At 47.5% G+C, this 21,484-nt stretch overlaps 1 protein-coding gene across 3 annotated transcripts in view; it reads right to left on the bottom strand.

The window, feature by feature from the left end:
- Window positions 1–5,749: 5,749 nt before the first annotated feature.
- The window catches only part of PTCH1 (patched 1), a 63,229-nt gene continuing 47,494 nt past the window's right edge, over window positions 5,750–21,484 (bottom strand). For 2 of the 3 annotated variants that reach the window (XM_047699180.1, XM_047699182.1), the window contains 7 exons: window positions 20,443–20,723; window positions 18,562–18,699; window positions 15,589–15,731; window positions 12,114–12,213; window positions 11,349–11,603; window positions 9,214–9,769; window positions 5,750–8,678 (listed from right to left, as the gene is read on the bottom strand). In XM_047699180.1, coding sequence (XP_047555136.1) covers window positions 9,215–9,769; window positions 11,349–11,603; window positions 12,114–12,213; window positions 15,589–15,731; window positions 18,562–18,699; window positions 20,443–20,723 — 1,472 coding nt within the window. In that variant the 3' untranslated portion in view covers window positions 5,750–8,678; window position 9,214. The remainder of the gene's footprint in view (window positions 8,679–9,213; window positions 9,770–11,348; window positions 11,604–12,113; window positions 12,214–15,588; window positions 15,732–18,561; window positions 18,700–20,442; window positions 20,724–21,484) is intronic. The other variant, XM_047699181.1, reaches the window with a different exon arrangement.

Genomic DNA, 21,484 nt, shown 5'->3' on the forward strand with positions numbered 1-21,484 from the left:
GCATTGAGTTCCAGTGGTTAGTGCTTAAGGCTTGTGGGTCAGAAATTGTGACTCTCATTACAATTTCTAGCAGATCTTGTAACCTTCTAGTGCTCTCATCTGTAAAGGGGGAGAAATTAGAGTAGGTACTTTGTAGGGTTTATTCGCTTAACAAATGCTGTACGTAACTGTGTGCTATGTTCCAGGCATGATTCTAGGCTTTGGGGAATACAGTAGTAAATACCATAGCAAACATCCTTGTCTTCAAAAAGCTAACATTCACTAGGGTGAGATAGACCATAAACTAATCAGTTGGCTAAATTTAGAGGATGTTAGAAAACACTAAATGCTATGGAGAAACTTAGGCAGAAGAGGGGGATGGGGTACAGGGATAGGGGTGTAGATTGTATTTGCGGTTTTGAAGTGGGGGAGGGGCAGGTAGCCTCCCCCGGCTCCAGAAGGCAGCCTTTCAACAAAGACCTGAATTTGGTAAAGGAGTGAGCCATGTGTCCATCTGGGAGACAAAATGTGCTGTCCTGATGGAGGGAAGAATTAAGCACAAATATCTTGAGGGAAACCACGGCCTGGTATGTTTGAGAAATAACAAGAATTAGCCCATTCTGTACAGGGGCCAGAGTGTATACATGAGTTAATGCAGAGACATAATATTCTAAGGGGTGGCAAGCTTTTTCCATAAATGGCCACACAGAAAATATTTCAGGCTTTGTGGCCATATGGTGTCTGCCGCAACAGCTCAGCTCTGCCCCCTGTGCCATGAAAGCAGCCTCAGACCGTACAAAAGTGAGCATGTACATGTCGGGGTTCCAATAAAACTTTATTTACAAAAACAAGTCCTTGGTCTGGATTTTTAGTTTGCCAGCTCTTTCTCTCAATACATTCTCTCCCTTGAAGATTTTGGAAAATAAATGGAAGAGAGAGGGAAAAACTAACACGTAAGACAAAGGAACCCTTCCTCTATTCTGTCTTCCTCTTTGGTGTCAGATCAGCACCATCTCCGGAAATTCCTCTGGTGTGGGGCCACAGCCCCACTGTACTGGCCTCAACTTCCCAGAGCCGCTTCTTCCTCAGGCTTTGCCCTTGTCTCCTCTTACCTCACCACGGTCATTCCTCTGATCTCTGCTAGTGCTCCTGCTCCCTGGGGCAGTGCTCCAGCAGTCTCCGGACTCTGGAGAGGCTTCCCTTTGGCCTTGATGTTGAGTCTGCCTTGACTATGTAAGGGAGCATGGACAAGCTTCCTCAGGTGAAAGAGAACAAGTGAGAGAGGAGGAAATTCGGAAGGGGTCACAGTGGAGAGGTCGGGACTTGTGACACAGTTGGGTGTGTCTGGGCAAGCACGAGCATGCCCGATGGTGTTCTGTGGCCCTGGGTGGACGGCGGACGGCGGCCGTGTCCTCTGCCTTGGAAGGATCGTTCACAAATTCAGCCATCCTCCCTCGCTTGCACGTTGAAAATGCCACCTTAATTGTGTGTGCCTTATGATTACGAGCCATTAGAGACCATTAGTGAATGAACTATGAAATTTCAATCGTGAAATGCAAACTCTCTTGTGAAATGCAAACCTAGTTTCACATATTAATTGCTTCTAATTAAGGAGGAACATTTTAGCCAATTAGCTTTTGGAATTTAAGTGTAATCAGAAGGATAATTCAGAGGTTTGCTAATTGCTTCCTCCACTGTGGCCGTTTGCCTTTAGTGCAGATATATACTCTGTGCACCTGGTTGTGGACCCATGCCACGGCTGAGGGGCCCCGGAGCCCTGCTGCACATCAGTGGTGTAGAGGACAGGCACTCCTACCTTTGAAATTAACATGTAAAACACATGGCGAGGTGGCGGTGAGGGGGAAGGGAGGTGATAAGGGAATAAGAACATCAGACTGCATTAGATTCCGGTCCTAAGTCTGACTTGACTCCGGAAGTTGCTGGCCAACGTTGAGAACGTCATAGCACATCTCCAGCCTTTCTTAGTCTAAGATGGCCAAGGCCTGGGACAGCTTTGGGCTTCCATGATTCTGGACAAATTCGTATGATTCATCATGACCCTCCATGATTCCATGTAAGGTGGGAGCTGAGTAAGACAAGAAAAATCATCCATCCGATGGAAGATCCCAGGGTGCTTATTGATGTTTTGGGCCCAGTAGAAGTATTATGGGCTGGCAATGGCTCTCACAGCCCGTGGATGTTTTGTCTCTTGGCATTCTATTCCATTCTTTTTTCCATGCCTCTTCCCCAGCTGAATGGTCTTTTCCTAGTTTTGGTGGCAATTTGTCTATTTCCATGGTATCGGCCTCATTCTCTGGACATCTGAGCACGTGCCCTGTGGCAGAGCCCGCAGCGGACCGCCTCATGCTTTTCTCCCTTCCTGCCCCGTCTTGCTTCTTGTCTTGCCGCAAAAGAGCCTCTCACCAGGAGTCCACCTACTGCTGCCGCTGATTGAAATTTGTAATTACAAAGATTATCCTTTTGGCATCTTCATGTGGGCTCAAGGCTGCAATCCTCACCAGTCAGAACTTGCTCGTCAATGTCTCCTCCATCTACGTGATTTTTCTCTTTATAAAAATAAAACCGGTTCTTGTCCACCACCCCCTTTTCCACGAGAATACAAACTGTTGTCCATTGTGTACAAAGATGCTGCTGTTGACAGAGGTATTTTCTGGGTTTGCTTTCGTGTGAACTCTTCTCTGGGTTTAGTTTTTGCCTCAGTGAGACCTAATATCACACTCCAGTGCCTTCGGTCTTAGGTCCTGGATGGGACACCAATGAATGAAGAGAACCCGCTCCAGGAAAAAGGAATGCAAAGGGGTTCAGTTGACTCTGAGGAAGATGAGGCTGTGTATGCCTGTTCGAGCTACACTGCTCCCTTGTCTCCTTGTCAGCGCAAAGTCTCCCTCTCAGTCGAAAGGCCCCATTCTCTTGGCCCCAAGAAAGGGAATTCCTAAAGGGTAGGCGGGAATCAAAGATCACCAAAACACCCTGCCACGTAGACGTCACACCTGCTTTGGCCAAGCTTGATTTGGATCATCTCTACTGCTCCCTTCTTTATGTACCAGAGAGCCCCAGGTCCCTCTGCTTTCCTGAGTTCTACCAAGTTCCTAAGAGATCAGAACGTTCCTTCAAGATCCCTAAGATGGCAGTTGTCATTTCCTGGAAGGGAGCCTTCGCAGAAAATGGCATCCACCATGCTCTCCATCGCGACAATGGGAACCATGAAGCAGATTTGTGTTCGAGGCGTATTCTCATTAGGCACAACCTTCATTAAATGCGATTAAAACTTGGCAGATGTTCTTTCTGGATGATTAATGGGCCATCTCCACTTCTCCTTTTGGGAGGTCAGTTGCCAGTTACCAAAAATGAAACACCTGCCTTCACATCGACGCGGCTTCTGCACGAAATTTAGCAGCGTGCAGCATTCCCAAAGCTGTTAAATATGCCCATCGTGCCAAAAATAATGGGGCCTTGTGTTTACCTAAGTCCTGAATAAATATGGTGGATTTTGGGACACAAATCTGATTAAAAACTTCTCCCCAGGCCAACATGAAAAACTAAATTAGCTTACTTAGTTAGGTATATGTAATTTATAAAGAATATAAAATTGGATGGCAACGAACGGTCATTTTGGTGGTGTAAAACTCTTCTAAAAGAAAGCGCCTCTCAATCTGAATTCCAATTAATGCAATTAATATTTTCCATGCTCAGTTTCAGGGGGCACCTATTCCCCATGACCAAGTGAGCGTTATGTGTGAAGTTCACCACTGAAGGGTTTTAAGAACAGACTGTAGATTAGACCACGAGAGAGGAGGATGAGGTTTTAAGACAGGAAACCCCGCTTAACACTTGATGACTATGGTGTTCAGATGAAGCATCCATTAAGGAGGACATTGTATTACCTGAGCATCTTATTCAGTGTGGGGTCCACGGAGGTTCCCTCTGGGCCAAACCTCATCACAACCATCACTGCTTTTGACCTTCAGAAGTATGCAAAGGACACATATTATCTTTAGTTTATATACAGATGAGGATATGGAAGCTCCAAGGTTTCAAGGGACTGGTCCAAGTCAGAGTGGGTCCCTTGCAGCCCTCTTAGCGGGAAGGCGGACAGGGTCTGGCCCGGAGTGACCATCCTCCCCTGCTTCTGAGGTCAGAAGCTCACGCCCTTCACTGGGATCCTGCCCCACAGCAGTGGCAGAGCACTGAAAAGGAACTCCTCTCTCTGGGCTTCCAGACACAAATGCTGTTGACAGGTTTCCACTCTTCCCCCTGGAGGAACACGTGTTTTTTGTGGAAAGACCAAACAGAGGAGTCGGCATCTCTACGTTGTTTCCAGATCTGGCCTGCACTGGTTAAATTATAGAGCTGCGGTCACACGCAGCAAGAAGGGGTTTAGGGATGTTAGGGATGTCGCTGCTGGTGCATCAGAACTACCAGGACAGCTGGTAAATGCACGGATTCCTGGGTCTCACTCCCAGGAGTCTGACTCAGTAGGTCTGGGGTGGCCCTGAAGATTCTGCTGTTCTAGAAAGCTGCTGAGGTACGCCAATGCTGCCAATCCATGAACCACACCTGAGGATCATTGGCCTACGGTAACCCTATCTTAAAATGGGTCAGCGAACTCTATCTTAAGGGCCAGTTAGTAAATCATCTTAGGCTCCATGGGCTGTACACCAGGTCACAACTATTCAACTCTGCCACTAGCTGGAAAGCGGCCACAATCTGAATGTCGCTGCTCATGTCCATCTTGTGAGAAAACTTGACAAGAACGGGAGGCCTGTGGACTGACCCCTCACCAGGTGTTTGGAACAATTTGGGCTTTGAGTTCTTCCCCACCACTCCTTGCTTTCCGTTGGGTATGATATTCCTGGTCTTATTTTTTCTCCACGGCTACAATGAAAATGAGATATAATCGTATCATAAACACCCAGAAAAAGCCATTCTGTATCAGGTTCAACCAGTCCCAGGTTGTCAGCTACCCTGAGTTAAGTATGATACCTTCCTTTATTTGAATAATCATCACATTTGTCTTGATCAGTGTTTCCTCTAATTATTAGGCATCACATAAAAAAAATAAGAATGTTAAGAGAGGACAGAGGGGATCATTTTGAATGGTATTTAGGAACTTTCTTGGTGTCAGAAAATAAAAACCTAGAGTTCTTCTTATATTAAGAATGCTTCTGTGAGGGAGAACAAGAAAGCATTCTTTAGCAAGTTTCCTAAAACAAAACAATAACGTTTTTGGTGGCCTGACATGCGAACCGCCTTTGTAAAACATTCTGTTAATAGAATTAAAAAAACATTCTATGGGCGCCTGGGTGGCTCAGTGGGTTAAGCCGCTGCCTTCGGCTCAGGTCATGATCTCAGGTTCCTGGGATCGAGGCCCGCATCGGGCTCTCTGCTCAGCAGGGAGCCTGCTTCCCTCTCTCTCTCTCTCTGTCTGCCTCTCCGTCTACTTGTGATCTCTGTCTGTCAAATAAATAAATAAATAAATAAATCTATCTTTAAAAAAAAAAAAAAACATTCTATGACTAGGGGTGCCTGGGTGGCTCAGTGAAGGGTCCAACTCTTGCTTTCCGCTCAATTCATGATCTCAGGGTCCTGGGGTTGAGCACCACAATTGGGCTCCACACTCAGTGTGGAGTCTGCTTTTCCCTCTCCCTCTGCTCCTCCCCCTGCTTGCACGTGTACATAGACACACACACACTCTCACTTTCAAATAACAAATAAAATCTTCAAAAAACAAATTCTATGAACGAAGACATAACCAACAAGTTATATTATTTTTTATTCATGTTAGAATTTCTATCAGTGTTTGAACATTAATATTTAGAGAGTTTGTACATTTTTGCCTTCCAAGGTTTAAAATGAGAACCACACTAGGTCACAAATGGTAACTAATACACATTTCACAATTGCATGAATATTTACTCGATCTCTCACTCTCTTAACACTGTTAAACATTTTCTTTTCCTTGCTGTACTTACAATGAAAAGTGTGCCCCACTCATGTCTCAGCAAAGTTCCAGACATTATGGATTCATCACATATAAATTCTTTAAAAATATACTTCTGTCAAAGACTTGATGACTACTATGTACACTACAAAAATAAATTTTCATATAAATAAATTATATGGCATACTTTTATCTTTGTAATTGAAATGACACAAACCCATTTCTGCCAAAACTGGCAGACAATGAGACCCAGTTTGAATATTTATTTCCTTTAAACTCCTTACACTAACACCTACCATGAGTCTTTAATGAAAATGTTATATACTCTGAACTATTTAACATTAGTAAGCACTCTATACAAATAAAAATTCTGTTCAAAAGTAAAACATAGCTGTAATAGTGTTTCCAATAGAAATAAAATCCCTGCATTTTTTTGTTATAAACTGGCATGACAAATACTGTAGGAAAACATTCTTATGATACAAAATTATAAATATCAGCAAAGATTTAAAAAAAATTAAAACATCCAAATAAACAAACAAGACAGACAAAATAAAACTATTTTTAAAAAGAGAGAGAGATAGAGAGAGAGATAAATTCTGGCCGCCTGCCCGCCCCCGGGTTCTCCCTTTGCCAAAGTGACTGTGGGAGAAAGTTCTACACTGTGCAGAAAGCAGAGCCGTGTGAGCTCTCATGCACCACACAAGCTGGGCTCAGGAAAGGAGCAAGGAGGGCATGCCACGAGCCAGAGAGAAGCAGACCTCAGAATTCTGCACCATCTCTCTCTTGAACGCAGGACATAAGTTTTCTGAGCAGAGCTGGGTATTAGGTGGACAGACAGTGTGGCTGACGGAGTCACTGGACAGTAGATGCAGGCCCCCCGGGACCCTGGCACGTGAACACACACACCTGGTGGCCACAGGGGGCTTCCAATGAATATCTTACAGTTTTGTGGCAAGGTTTTGGGTCTGAGGTCACTATGCTGCTGGGTACTACCGGGAGCCCATTGCCTCCTGACTGAGTTTTTCTGTGGTGAACAGGAGGGCACTGTGGGAGCTGCCACTTGCGTGCTCCCACAGAGCCAAGTCTGGGTACTGACCATCTCCCTGACACACACCTCAGAGCAAGACGACAGAAGCAAGACAGAAGCAAATCTTTAAAAATCACACCTGGTTGAGAGACCTGCCTCCAGACACGTTCTTCAGTGGGGTATTGAATGAACATCTCCCTGCTCTTGGATCAACATCCCGTCGAGGGAACACTAATGAGGCTGAGAGGAGGGACACGGTCTGTTGAGGGCACGTGGGCCCATAATGGGAATATTCACACACTGAGAAGGATCCTTCGGAAGCTCCTACCCTGCAGAACTTCTGACTCCACATCACCACACTGGAGGCTCACTATTTATTTTTCAAGAAGATACAAACAGACCCAGAAAGTCCCAGCCAACTGTGCAATTTAGGAAGAAGGGGGAGTTTAAATTGTAGGGACTCAAAACATCACCTCTGGGTTGACTGTGGTAAAAAACCAGAATCAACAGGTTTTTCTACTCATAGCAGGGTCATGGTCTCTGAAAGATTTCCAATCTGCCCTTATGTTTTTGAGGGTGCGTGTATGTGTATGTGTGTGTGCACGTGTGTGTGTCACGAGAGGTACAACGAAGGCTGCATAGTCTAGAGTATATGTTCATGGCCCAGCTGAGGCATACCACTGAGCGTGTTCTATAATAACGCTTTAATACCAATGAAGATGAGCGGATGTTAGCTCTAAACCCTGAGGTTCCACCGTCCACCACAACGATCCATGCAACGGAGCCCGTCTCCTCTGAGGCATGAATTGGGAGAGTCTGGATAGCAGCCAATGATCGCAAGAGAGCCCTGGGCCTGAAGGGAGTCCGGCGAAAGGGTAAGGCGACATTCAGGGCTAGCTTTCCACCAGCACCAAGCAATAAAGACATCCTGACTCTTCCAGCTCAACTAGGGCAGAGCCCACTGAGGGTTACAAGACAGTGAAAAGAAACAAAAAGAGAAAAAAAAATAAAATCACAGTACAGTACATTGGGAATCCACACACATGTTCTCACACACACACACACACACACACACACACACACATACACACAGCCAAACGAAACCACATCCCACTACACCTGGAGAAGCCACCGGGGTCAGCGTACCTTCTTCATATCTGCTCATTAAACAACAAAATTATCACGCATAGCGTGTTTGAAAGTTAACAGTAACATTTCATACTACCACAGGGTTGTGATATGCAAATTTAAAATATTTTAAACAGAAACCTTTACAAAATAATCCTATTACATAAGCAATATTTGCATAGAATTATACAGGTAAATTATACAATATTTAAGCAGCAGCAACATATGCTGAAATTTAAGACTAAGTTAGGCTTGTTTGTGGCACAGAGACCCATGCACAAATCGGGAGGGGCCCCGCGGCAGCCTCCCCACCACCCACTCTGGGGGCGGGGGTGGAGAGAGCCCAGATCGCACTACTGTACATCCGTTCCTTCGTATATTACATATGTGTACACCTCTTAAATATTTATAGAACTATTTCACAAAATAATACAATCGGTTACAGTAACGCGGAACTGCTCTCCCGGAGCGCACGCCTGTGGGACTCTAAGCGGTTCTCTTCAAGCAGTTCGGGGGTAGAGGGGATTGGGGGAGTGGGGGGCTTCCAATCTTTGGCCTCTGCTTCAGATTTTACTCACCCTTTAAAAGAAAAAAAAAATAAGTCAAACGAAGCCACGGGTGTATGAGTTTGTACTTAGCACCAAATCAAGGAAACTGGTCAATGGTACTAGAAATCAGGATGGGGGTGCTGGGTGAGCGCAGGAGGGGCTCCTCGGGGTGGGTCACGAGACCTTCCCCGATGTGAGGGTTAGGGTTAGGGTTCACCGAGCCGTGTATCAATCACACCTGTCACGGGGCTTTAGGGAGATCGAAAGACAGGTGGAAGCCAGCTAGCATCCCCATGAACTTGCAGTAATTCTCAATAAGGCCACAGCAAGGGAGGGATCCAGTTTGGGACTGGACCGGTTCCCCAAGGATGACAGAGCTTGGATGTGGTAGAGATCAGGGGTCACCGGTGTTTGGTTTGGGCCACACCAATGCCCAGGGGATCCTGGAGGGGGTGGCCTGAGAAGCCCCAAGGAGCTCTGCTCTCGGTCCCCGCCCCCCGAATGTCCCCCCACTGCTGCGGAGGGGCAGCGACTCGTGGGCCAACACCCTCCCACCCCGCACATACCTCAGTTGGAGCTGCTGCCCCGGGGCCTCTCCTCACATTCCACGTCCTGCAGCTCTATGACTTCCACCTTGGAATCCCTCCTCTCGCACCGGACATTAAAAGGCACGTGGGGGTCCTCAAATAGCCCGTACTCAGTCTCGGGGTAGTCCCCGTAGCCCGGGCACAGTCCCCCTCGGGTGTTCCACGTGGAGCCGGGCCCAGGGGCAGGCGGGGGGTGCACGGCCACAGTCACGGACGCCGAGGCCGTCACAGTGGTGATGGGCTGGCAGTAGCTGGGTGCCGAGCTGCCCATGGCAGTGAACGCTGGGTGCCGAGGGTTGTTCGAACGGGCTCCCCGGGGGCCCGCACGGTCCCTATTACTAGGGCCAGGATGCCCATCAGTAGAAATTTCGAAAGCGTCTCTGCGCGGTCTGTAGGGGGGTGGCCGCAGGCCTTCTCTGGGGGGTTCCCTCCGGGGCTGCTGGCCTGGTCGTCCAGGAGGCAAAGACTCTGTGTCCAGGGGGGGTTGCTGGCGAGGGTTTGAGGGTGGGTGATGTCTCGCTTCAGGATGGACCACCTGCGGAGGGTGAGGACAGGTTAAAACAGGCAGGACGCCAGCCCCGGGCGGGGCGTCACCCCTCACTGCGCCCCGCCTTCCCTCCTTGGCTCGGGCTCCCGCCGGCCACCCACACACAGCTCTTCACCAAGTGCTCAGTCAACCCCACAAATGGCTGGGAGAGGCCCCCGGGGAGCCAGCGGGGCCTTCTACCCACAAAAGAAAAACTTGTTCTTTTAGAACCTCCCCAACGTGGCAGAGGAGGGCCTTATTTGGAGCCTAGGTCTAGGCTTTCTCTAGCGCAGCTGGCTGGGCACACATGGCTGTGGCCCCTAAATGCAGGGTTGTGGTCACAGAATCCCCACCCTGCGCTGTAGGTCCAATCCCAAGCTCCTCCTCTTGGAAAACTGCTAAGCATCTGGCTCTAGCTCACCCCAATGCTGCATGCTGGCAGGATGTCTATGCCTACACCGTTGACTACGGCAGCCACTAGGAACACAGGGCTCTTTGCCCTTAACTGAACACCAATTCCAAATGCGGTTCCTTCGTTGTACCAGCCACATTTCAAGGGCTGAACAGCCACATGTGATCAGTGGCTACTATACAGGCGAGCACAGAGGGAGCATTTCCATCATCGCGGAAAGTTCTATGGGGCAGCGCTGCTCTGTCTGGTTGTTAGGAATCTGGTTTCTGGGTCTCTATACAAAGCGTGGAGCAACACAGTGGCCACATCAATCAAAAGGACCGTGACCAACTTCAAAGTCGTTCAGCTTGTACCTATTTTTAGGCTCCTGCTGAACAAAACCAGATTCACACTGCAGCTCAGCAGGCATCGTCACGGGGGGTAAGAGGAGGAAAATTTAGGTTATTTGGTTGGCCTCTCTCTCTTTCATTCGAGGGCTGCTCTGGCCTGGGACTGGAATACCCATTTCCTGGAGGGACAGCAGGAAGCCCTCAGTTGGAGCAACACGAGTCTTAGAACCTTCCTTGGGTTTTGTGTACTATGCTCTAGGCCTGAGGGGGGCTGAGCACTTCCTGGGGAGCAGAGAAAGTGCAGGACATGGCCGGGGCTCTTGGAGTCTTTCAGAAGGGGCTCCTGGGCTGCTCATGGCTTTCCTAAAGGCTAAGCTTCCCACTTCTAGTAAAGTCTTAGACATCAACAATTGAAATAATTTTGTACTGGGGCATTTAAAGGTAACAGAAGTGGGAGGGGAAAAAAAAAATCACTGTTGGCAATAAAAATACCACTATGTTTTTAAAAAAAGTATTATTCTAAAATGACGTGCAGCTTAAAAAAAAACAAAAAAAAAAAGCAGCAGCAGGAAGGCAGGCCTTCCCTCTGGGCCTCAAGCTCCAAGTGTGCTACGCCCGAGTAAGATACATGCCAACGCTGCTCAGAGCTGGGGATACTGGCCCCCGCCCTTTGTAATCCATAGGACACCCAAACACACGGAACTAACGTTTTTATAGTTTCAGAGGCAAATATAGGCAATTTCATATGATTCTACATAATCTCTATTTTAAAATCCTATCTGTCTGGGATTTGCTGTTCACAGGAGATAGGGGCTACCCCCACCCCCACCCTGTCAGGGTGACTTACAGTGGAGCGGGCAAAGACAGGGTTTTCTGTGGCTTCCACGATCACTTGGTGGGCAGGGCCTCCGGTGCCCTGCTGGGCCTCGTAGTGCCGAAGCTCTTCGCTGATGCCCGACACTGTTGTCTGAGAACTGTACTCCGAGTCAGAGGAATCAGACCCATTGTTTGCATGACCGGGGGGCACAGCAAAGCGGACCACGCTGGGGGGCGGCTCGGGGGAAGGGGTGGGCAGTCGGTTCAGCCCGTTGGCTGGAGACACCTGTTTAAGGAGATTCCATATCAGAAGTGTTATCATCCATTTACTGCTGGTCACACTCAGAGTGCAAAGCACTGTACGGCTCAGTGGTCTCTGTACCCGTCCCCCTATGGCCCGGCCTCTCCCACAGCCCTGTGCTCACCTCCCCCACTCTGCCCCTCGACAGCTGGGGCCCAAGATCCAGCCTCTGCTCTTACGCTTTGGAAAAGGCAGGCTGTGCCCTTTTTACTTATTTTCAAGCCCAGATATTCATCTTGGGTGTTAACTGCTTCATGGATACAGAACTACAAGACGCAGACCGCCAATCACTTGGTTTAAGACACAAACAAAACAAGTACGACATCCCCCCAACTATTACGTTGAAGAGAAAAAAGCCATAGTCATGGAAATGTTTACTGAAAAAGCACATAGTAATGCTGAGATACCTAAATATCTAAATTCACAGGGACCCTGGGACAAACAGCTTTCAGGTGGCCTTAGGGGTGTACGTTATAGCCTGGTATGATTACTGACCTCGGGGTACGGTCCAAAGAAGGACAGAAGGACTGGGAGCAAAACCAGCCCGTTGAGAACACCCAGGATTGTTAGGATTGCCAGGACAGCAAAGAAATACCTTGAAGATAAAAGGGAAACAGGAACATTCACTGTGGCAAAAGTAAATGAAGCCAGGCTTCACATGCCCAAATATTACGTAGCACATCAAAACACAAAATTAACGAAGCCCACACGGTTGCAAAGGCCGTTACAAAACTGTGGTTCAAATTCAGCATGAGATTAGGTTTTTTCCTTTTTTGCTTTCTTTTTTTTTTTTTTTTTACCTTGTGACTCTCAAGGACTACATTCCACAACCCAAAGTGTTAGTTTGTGAAGGGACGAGAGAAAAATTAGTTTGTTAATTTGCTGAAATCTCCTGGCATGTAATGTTATTTATGAATGTGTTACACAAACACAAAAATATGGAATGTGAGCTGAATGGCTGAGCAGATTGGAAGCACAAACACAATGCAGAGGGGCCCCGTCCGTGAAAACCCAGCAGAAGCAAACAAATGAAGTGAAGGGTGTAGAATTTAAACAATTTAGCTCAGGAGGAAAAGCAGCCCACTTCTGCAGGCAGCTAATCCACTGTGAAATGCTGCTGCATCTTAGAGCAGAATCTCTAATTAAGTCTCCAGCGTATCAGGTAAGGCTTTCCCTGGGCTTTCATTAATCACAACTTTCTGCCGAGAATTCTGTGAGTTCCAGTTTTACCAAATGGCTCCGATTGCAACCTTTTTAGAACACAAGAACCAGCTTTCTGCAAAAGAAAGCACTGCCCATTCTGTGGTTGCTGGGGCATTTGCGGGGGAGGGCGGCCCACAATGAGGGGGCTGCTCTGTGGGCCAATCTTTTGTTGAACAATTTAGCATCTCTGAATACTCTTGTTTTGCGTCAGCCAATTCAAACATAAAGGCCTCAGCACCATGAAGAAGAGGAGAGTGCGCAAGTGGCCCTGCTTTCCCACCATTGAGGGCTAAGGTCTGGGATCCTTCATGAATACCAAGGTAAACCTGTCAGCTCGGGAGAGCTGCTGGCCGAGGCTGCGCCCAGCTGGAGGGAGCGGGCTCCACGCTAGTGTACGTTTTCTGGAACTAAGAGTGTCTAGGGCAGCTCTGCTGGAAGGAGGCTGTGGTGGGGGAGAGCTCAGGATGTGCCGGGAAGAGGGAGGGCAAGATATCTATTGGTTAATGGTCCTCTTGATCATAAAACAGAACAGGCACCCAACTTCGCCATGACTCTATATGTTTCGACATTAGATGAAAGGAGTGAGAATCCCTATAAAAATACAAATACCTCGCAGCTATTGTAAACACTAGAAACTTCTGAGCTGCATTAGTAAAAAGCAAGCCGCCAATGTCTTGCTCTAATGTAAACTGCTGGAACTTCAGGCTGAAGCATAGGTCAGCGGCAGCATTACAACATTTGCATCCCATCCATCTAACTGTAGCATAAACAGACCAATTAGATTTCTGACGGCTTAGCGTATACAATGTCTGCTCATGCAGTTGACCTCAGTGAGGGCTTTATCAGGTTAATCCATCCAGTTCTAGAAAATGGGAAGCCCTTTTAAAGTGCTTGGAACAAGAACCCTGATATCTCTGGGAGAGAACAGGGAGCCAGGGGTTAGATGAGAGCCAGGACTCTGCCCTCCATCCTGGTGCCCAGCTAGTTGCTGGGATTCTGGCAAAGATCCCCTCTGTGGCTCACTGGGCATCCCCACAAGGCTGAGTGTGATCCTCTGAGATCCCATCCCGCCCAGAGCTTCTCATGCTTCTGAGATGCCTGTGAACTCCCTCTCCCCACTGCAGACTGTAAGCCACATGGAGGGGGATAAGGTCCACGTTACTCGCTGCTGTGTATAATGGCGCTTATGAGGTGCTTGGTACATTGTGTCCAGGGAGAAGTCACGCAAAAGAGACTCTCCTTGACACTGGGGTTTTGTGCCATAAAGAAACATCAATTAATGCCCGAATATGGGTAAGCTAAGGAAATAAAGGAAAAGCCAAAGTCAAGTTAAGAGCTGAAAATAAAACTCTGGCCAAAAGCTTGATCTAATTTAGGCATACATCTACCTGGTATTGGCAAACAAGAATGTACTAATTGGCTTGTGAGCTGATTAACAGTGTTGTGCCGAGAAGACCAGCAGCATGGGTATCACCTGGGAGCTGGCTGGAAATGCAAACTCGGCTCCACGGCCTCCCTGCCCCCAGCGAAATCCAGGCTGCGTCTGCAGAGCCTCGGGTCAATCATAAGCTCGTTGTGGTCTGAGGAGTTCGGGTCCGCACTGTGATCATGGGCCCACCTCTCCATTGGCACGCACTGACTACACCCAGGGAACGCTGGGCCTCCTTCGGGGAAGGCTTAGTCTCTGCTGCCCAACTGCCCAGTGGGGTAGGCCACAGACCCACGGGATCCTGATCTGGCTTCTGCAACAAGGGAACTTGGACTGAAACTCAAAACCCTCTTCTTTTCACTTGAAAACGCGAGACCTATCACAGGCCCACAGAGCGAGAAAGCCTGTTTAGATTCTCCCTCCAGATTCCTGAAGCGTCCCAACCCAGACAGTCACGTCTCATGTTCAGTTCTACTTTAGCACGGTTCTAATCCTGGACTGTCTTCCTATGGATGGTTCTGGCCTTGCCTGTCCACGGAGCAGCAGCAGCATTCCACCCAGGAGCAGCTATTTCCCAAAACCATGGGGGCTGTTGGGAGCAGAGAAGGGTCTTTCCCTGCAGAAGGCAAATTTGTTCTCCTTTTCTACGTCACGAACTCATTCTCTTCATAAAGCCCCCAGAAACTGCTTGCCTGGGGATCCAAAAAGAAGGATCCAAACTAAGTCTGGATTTCTGACATTTGACACCGAAGTTACACATTTAGCGCTCCCTAGATCTTACTTAGAACTTCAATGTGAAGTCTGGGTGTGCTACCTTTGCTTCTTAGAAGAAGAAAATGTAGGTGATAATTTTAGGTACTTGTAAATTTTCTTTTCTATCATTTTGAAAGAAAAGTGAAGGTCAAACTCAGTCAGTGGAAGGGAACCAAGGTCAGAACTGGGGGGTACTGGGCGGTCCCCTGGCTTCACGCTGTGGAACTCTGCTGCTTGTCACACTGTCCATCTCTCCTCCCCAAGATGTTCCCTAAGACAGCTCTAGAAGAGAGCTTGTCCTTCTACCTCCCCGCAGATCTCTGAGTTAGGAAACTCAGCAGAAGAGGAGTCACGGACTACGGTGATCGTTTCACAGTGTATTCACAGGGCAAAACATCGTGTTGTATACCTTAAGAAATATATAATTTTTACTTGTCAGTTACACCTCAATACATCTGGGGGAGAAGAGTAGAGTCATAATGAGGATGTGCTGCTATCCACAGGACACAGAAAGGAATATGCAACAGAGATCGTAAAGATGATAGGGATTCTTGGAAATTAAGAACCGTTTCCCCTCCTGCTTACCTGACAATGAAATCGAACTCCGATCCTGCAAGCATCAGCACTCCCAGCAGAGTGGAAACAGCGCCATCCAGGACGGGTGCGAACATGTGCTCTAGGGCGAGCACAGCCCTGCGGTTCTTATCACCAATGGCCGTTAGAAAGGCCTGTGCAAGGAGAAGAGGCGGGATGAGCAGGTTCCTGGACTGAGTGCGGTCCATGGGCAGCTCTGTCCAACACGCTATGAGCTGTCTTACTCGGTCTGTGCAGACCTTCTCACACCTTCCTTTCTAGCTCCTGGAATATTTAACCTGGGGTGCTCAAGTACTAAATCTGGGCTTATGCTAAAGGGGCCTGCTCGTGATACTGTGTCATGTTTGGCATTGATATAAATCTTGAACCACCACCAAAAAAGACAGCAAGCATATTTACTTTAAGTTAAAAACCAAACCCAAACTATACAAACAAGAGCAAAATGTCCCCTTCTTTTCACTGTTGCTCCCTGGGGGTTTCTTCCCCAACCCATGCAATCCCACGGCTTCTGCATGGGAGGCCCACGGTGTGAAGAGGATAGCACCCTTCCTGACTTTGTGGGAGGTCAAGATCTTTCTTCCAAGTGGGCTTAGTTGAGGGGCGCGTGCAACTGGGTGCACAGGCTGATGCAGGGTTCAAGCTAATGGGTCTGTTGTACCTCTAAGCACCACGGAAGTCTCACAAGAAAAAATACAGGACTCGAAATTCACATCGCGCCTGTTCTAACTCCGTGTGGTCATATCACCCCCTCCTTCACTTCCCAAAGCCCTGCTAGGTGATGAATACTACCGATGCCAATGGCAACATTACAGAGTAAGCCCCAGCGTATTGGACTGTTGGCTTGACGGGGTGACCATTTTGATGGGAGTCAGTTCCTGTCATACTCTGCCTTGCCCTCAGGGGGGGCCCTGACAGGAGCTGGCACAAGTCCTTTGTCTGCCTGAAAGGGATATGCTTTCTCTGCAGACCATAGCTCCTGAAAAACAAGGCCTATCACACATCGGGCGCACTCCTATTGCTTGTGTTGCTTCTGGAAGAACACTAGGTTGTTCTCTTGAACAGATAAAGAAAGAAAAGCATACAAAAATGTGCTATGAGTTTCCGTACCTTTCTCTAAAGTACATTTTCTCTAAAAAATGCACATGCTTTCCCAGGGTGGGGAAGGGTATCAGGTCAACAGAATTGCCTTTTTGTCTTGGGAGGAAAGCAACAAGACAGTCTGGAACCATGTTACTTTGTGCCATACTTGGGCCATGAGGCTGTAAGAGCTAAGTAGGGTTTTATCATCTCACACCCAACTTATACTGTGGGAATAGTGAGCTGACAGGAACCCACTGATTCCTTGAAGAGAGTTCTTCACCAACCTTATTCCATCATTTTATAAAGCTTGAAAGAGCAGTACCTGCCTGCTTCCAATAGACCTTCACACAGAGGCCGGGTAAGAACAGCACATCCCGCATGTGATGGTCCCATGAGGAAGGTGTGGGCCACAAGCATTTAGCAGGGGTGACTGCTCACGAAGCCAAGCTGCCTCTTGAGCTTCCTTAAATTCTTGGAATTAAACCTTGCACGAGTGGCGGAAGCATTCCTTAATTGCTTAGCCAGCACTGGTGTGTGCATTTACATTCATGTCACCGCACGTGTAAGGCCCACGGTGCCACCACAGGTTACACTTCTCATTTCCACTGTAAAAACCTGTTCTAGAATGTTCTTGTTTGCCATGCTAGCTATCCCCCCAAAAAGTGGTTTTCCTTCGCATCAGAATAAAATGACCGGGTGGATTCTTAACTCTTATGTCAAGTTTGCTCCTTTTTGAAGAAATGATATTAAGAATTAATTATGTTCTAAGCTGTAGGCTGGTGGGCTCTTCCTTTTAAAAAATCCCCTCTCCCTCCTCCTGGCTCAATGGAGGAAAAGAATTTGGACAGGTTCAAAATTTAGAGAATTTTGATTCTATATTATCAGCTTTTTGTTGAAAATGGGACAACCTCAACAAAACATTCCTTCTGGAACCCAGAAGTTTACAGTCTCTAAACTGCTTAAGAAGGCTCCTGAAAGACTCCTCGCGGAGAAACCAGGAAGGCACAAGACAGAGCCTATGTGTAAATCCACGCATGTGCAGACATGCATATGCCGTGTGCTAAGCCCCAGGAAAATCAACGCTAGTAACCCAAAAGGCAAGGCTAATAGTAATTTGGCCCAGGCTCAGTGCTAGGTTTCTACCTAGGGCATTCCAAACATCAGTTATTTCTTCAGTCAATAAATGTTTATTGAGTGCCTAATAATAACCCCAAAGACTGAGGTTATAAGCACGAGTGTGGACAGAATGTAAGTCACATACGGCTAGGAGGTTTTGGAATAAATTCCTGATAAATGTACACGATGGGCTTGTCTCTGGGTTTAAAGACTCCTCCTGATGTTTAACTTCCTCCAACAAACTGCGCACAGGACTGGACACAGAGAAGAGGGTGGAACATTCCGCTGAGAGCCACCATGGTCCTCTTTTTCTTCTCTCATGAATTTGGAGGCAGGGAGATTGAAGGAGCTGGGTGGGCTTAGCAGGAAGAACCAGTTCCTCTGTCCCACTGGCTCCGGGCTCTGTCCTTGGCTGCTGGCGGGCCCCACCATGCCTGTGAGTGTGGTCTCACTTGATCTCTGCTGTAGAATTGTACTTTTACAAACTGCATGCGCATTTGTGTGCTCACACATGTTCATCTATCTAACTTAGGAACAAGGTTGACAACTGACAGACCTGTCATGACACTAAGGTCACCAAATAAGCACCATCATTCCTGGTCCCCCGCTGACCCCAAGAGGGAAGCCTCCTCACTAAGGCCCGTAGTAGTAGTACGTGTGTTCCTTGGTGTTGGAGAAAAACAAAAAGTCCCTGACCTGGAGATTACCAGAGCTAAAGGAACAGATGTTGCCTTTCCATCAAGTTATCGATGAAGAGGTCTCCCATACCAGAGCAACGTGGACGGTGAACTCCACTCCAATGCCAACGGAAGCGATCAGGATGACCACGGGCACGGCGCTCAGCTTGATCCCAATGAGGCCCATCATGCCAAAGAGCTCGACCGTCATCAGAGCCAGGACTGTCACCTTTAGGAAGATGCAGGGGATGAGTGGATGGGCACAAACACTCCAAGTGCTGACAGCAGGGGAGGGGGGTCCCTCCAGATCAAGAGTAGAGAAAACACCTGGGACCCAAATATAATGAACACGCTGACTAGCTTTCACTCTGGGCACCTGTCTTTACTTTCTAATTCACCATGTCGCTGCTGAGAAGAGAGACTTCAGGACAATTTGGGGATAGCTGCTTTGGGCCAGCAGCCTGTTTAAGGAGTACAGAAAGGCAAAGCTTAGTATTACTACTGCAAGCTGTTTTTCCAATATATCTGTTCTAGAAAGCAAAAAGTACAATAAAAAAAAAAAAATTCACAACTATTCCCTTTGAGTCATCTAAGAATTACACAAACACGGACTGGTCCCTAGGTACAAATTTAATATACTTTAAACCAAGGTATTTCCTTCTGTTTTGATAGTAATCATCAGAAACTGTCCTTGAATTTACAACAGAATTGAAACTTGCAGAATTTTTGGTTGCCTGCCTCCATCCTAAAGAAAGCAGATAGGACGGGTGAATAAAAAGTTCTTTCTTTGACGTAAAGGCAGCTCTGCTTTTGTTTGGAGAGCGCACGGGTTAAGAGAGGATGCGGAGGGAGAAAGGGGACTTCTGGTCAGCTGACACGGGTCAGGTTACAGGCGCCTTCACTTTGAAGAAGTGAGGAGCAAGACGGGTGGACAGAGCAGACAGCTCAACCCAAGGAAAAGTCCTGTTTGCCTTCCGTTGGCCTTGTAAACATTTGCGCAGAGATGGAAAGAAAATCTGCAAGGTAGCTTATGGAGTTTCTTGGACCAAAGGGAAGAAAACACAAATGAAACAGTAAACTTCCCACAGATGGAAGAGAAGGAGTGAATGAGCTTTCCGGATCAGGGGTGGGGCAGTGGACAGCGGTGTCAGGGAAGGACGAGTCCAGAAACAGTTCCCTTTGCTTTCTTTTAAGAACCTAATGAAAGATGGACGACATCAGTGACTTAAGTACCATGAAAACCCCTACAGACTAAACATTTACCTTTTAACATACCTGCTGCACAGACGTATGGTGCAGAAATGAGACCTGGTCTCTGTTTTTATAATTGTGGCATTTTGAAGGCTATACCACAGTTCGTGGAATTTAAACACTGCCATGATTTTATTAGACTCCACATGAAACTTACTTCAGATCTGGGAGTATTATACTTGGAAAAAGGATGCCAAAAACTCGGCTAGTAATACTGGTTCATCAACGTCCTTCAAGCTTTAAAACACGCACAACACACAAAACCATCTCAAAAATCATTTTACCCATAGACCACTATCCTAACTTCTCTAATTACCTCCCCCACCCCTTTTCTAGAAGAATCTTCTCTATGTTAGGTCTGGGATGTAGTCACAAAAGGACCCTTTAGGTTAAAAAAAAAATTAGTTACATTTGTATTCAATAAATGCTCAGAGTGTTTGTGTTTAATAAATGCTCAGAGCGGTTATAGAGAACGTGTTTTAAAAACTTCCCTGTCTTTACACAGACAGTTGAAAGCTGTAGGACAAGGGACACAAGATGAAGGCCATTAATGGCTCTACCTGGCCATGAACCTTGCCACCTCCCGCAGTATAAATATAGCAAGGGTGATGCAATCTATACCCTCCTCCAGAGGCCCAGACATAAACACAGCTTCCCGGCTGCAGCAAGAGCTAGGCCGAAAGGAATCTGACTTCCACAAAAACCCTGTGAATGAACTCACAATGATCCCAGCCGTCCAGGGGTTCAGGAGGAAGACAGCACACACCAGGAACGTGCAGGCCAGCACCACGCTGATGGACAGCAGGAGCCAGTGGCGGAGGCCGATGTACTGCTCCCAGAAGAGGAAGGGGTAGCCGTTGGGGTAGCTGGAGAGCCCCAGGCTCGTGTAGTTGTTGCAGATGGTTCTGACCTTTTCAATGGCTTCAACGAAGTCTGAGGTGTCCCGCAAGCCGTTGAGGTAGAAAGGGAACTGAGCGTATTCGATGGGCTCTGCTGCTGGGACTGGACAGGGAGACAGCGGGAAGAGGCCACAGCTGAAGGCTCGAGGCAACGGGACGGGGGCGAAGGGGCGTGACCTGGGTACCGGGGAGCCACCGCACGCCCCAGGGCCGGCCCTCCCAGACCCACAGCCCGCTGCTCTGGGATGACCAGAGAAGGGACTCTGCCACCAAGTTCCCTGACTGTGCTTCTTTCAATGAGAAGCACAGACTGTACCGGGACGGCCTTCGGGTCTTTACAATCTTAATCTCTGGTTTAAAAGAGTTTTAAGCAATGATCAACATTTGATTTTTTTTTCCGGTGGGGGAGGGGAGGAACCTGGGGCCTGTGTATTTATTTAAGCTTTGATTTTAATCTTCTAGAAGCAGTCACTTTTGTGATGGGTCTAAACAAGAATTCAACGGGGGAGCATTTTTTGTTTGACTGACACACGGGAAAATACTAGGTTCAAACTGTTTTCCTCAATCACTTACCAGAACAAAATAACTCAAAAGTCATGCTTTCCTGCGAAAAACGCTTAACTTTCTTATCCTTTTAGTGATCTAACACACTTAAACCTTGCATGCTTCTTTTTTAATGCAATGCTAAGTCTTCAGCAGCAGGGGAAGAAATCCTTACACAACAAGCATTTAGTTACTGCCGTTGTGTGTTCCAGACCCTTTGGGGTCATTCAGTTGACTTGCTAAACATGATTTGCCCTATTATAATCTCAACTATAAATTTTCATTAAGACAAGCCTTGGCTGCTTGCCACAAGGCTCTGGG

Source organism: Lutra lutra, chromosome 13 (assembly GCF_902655055.1).
Source record: "Lutra lutra chromosome 13, mLutLut1.2, whole genome shotgun sequence".
Lineage (NCBI taxonomy): Eukaryota > Metazoa > Chordata > Mammalia > Carnivora > Mustelidae > Lutra > Lutra lutra.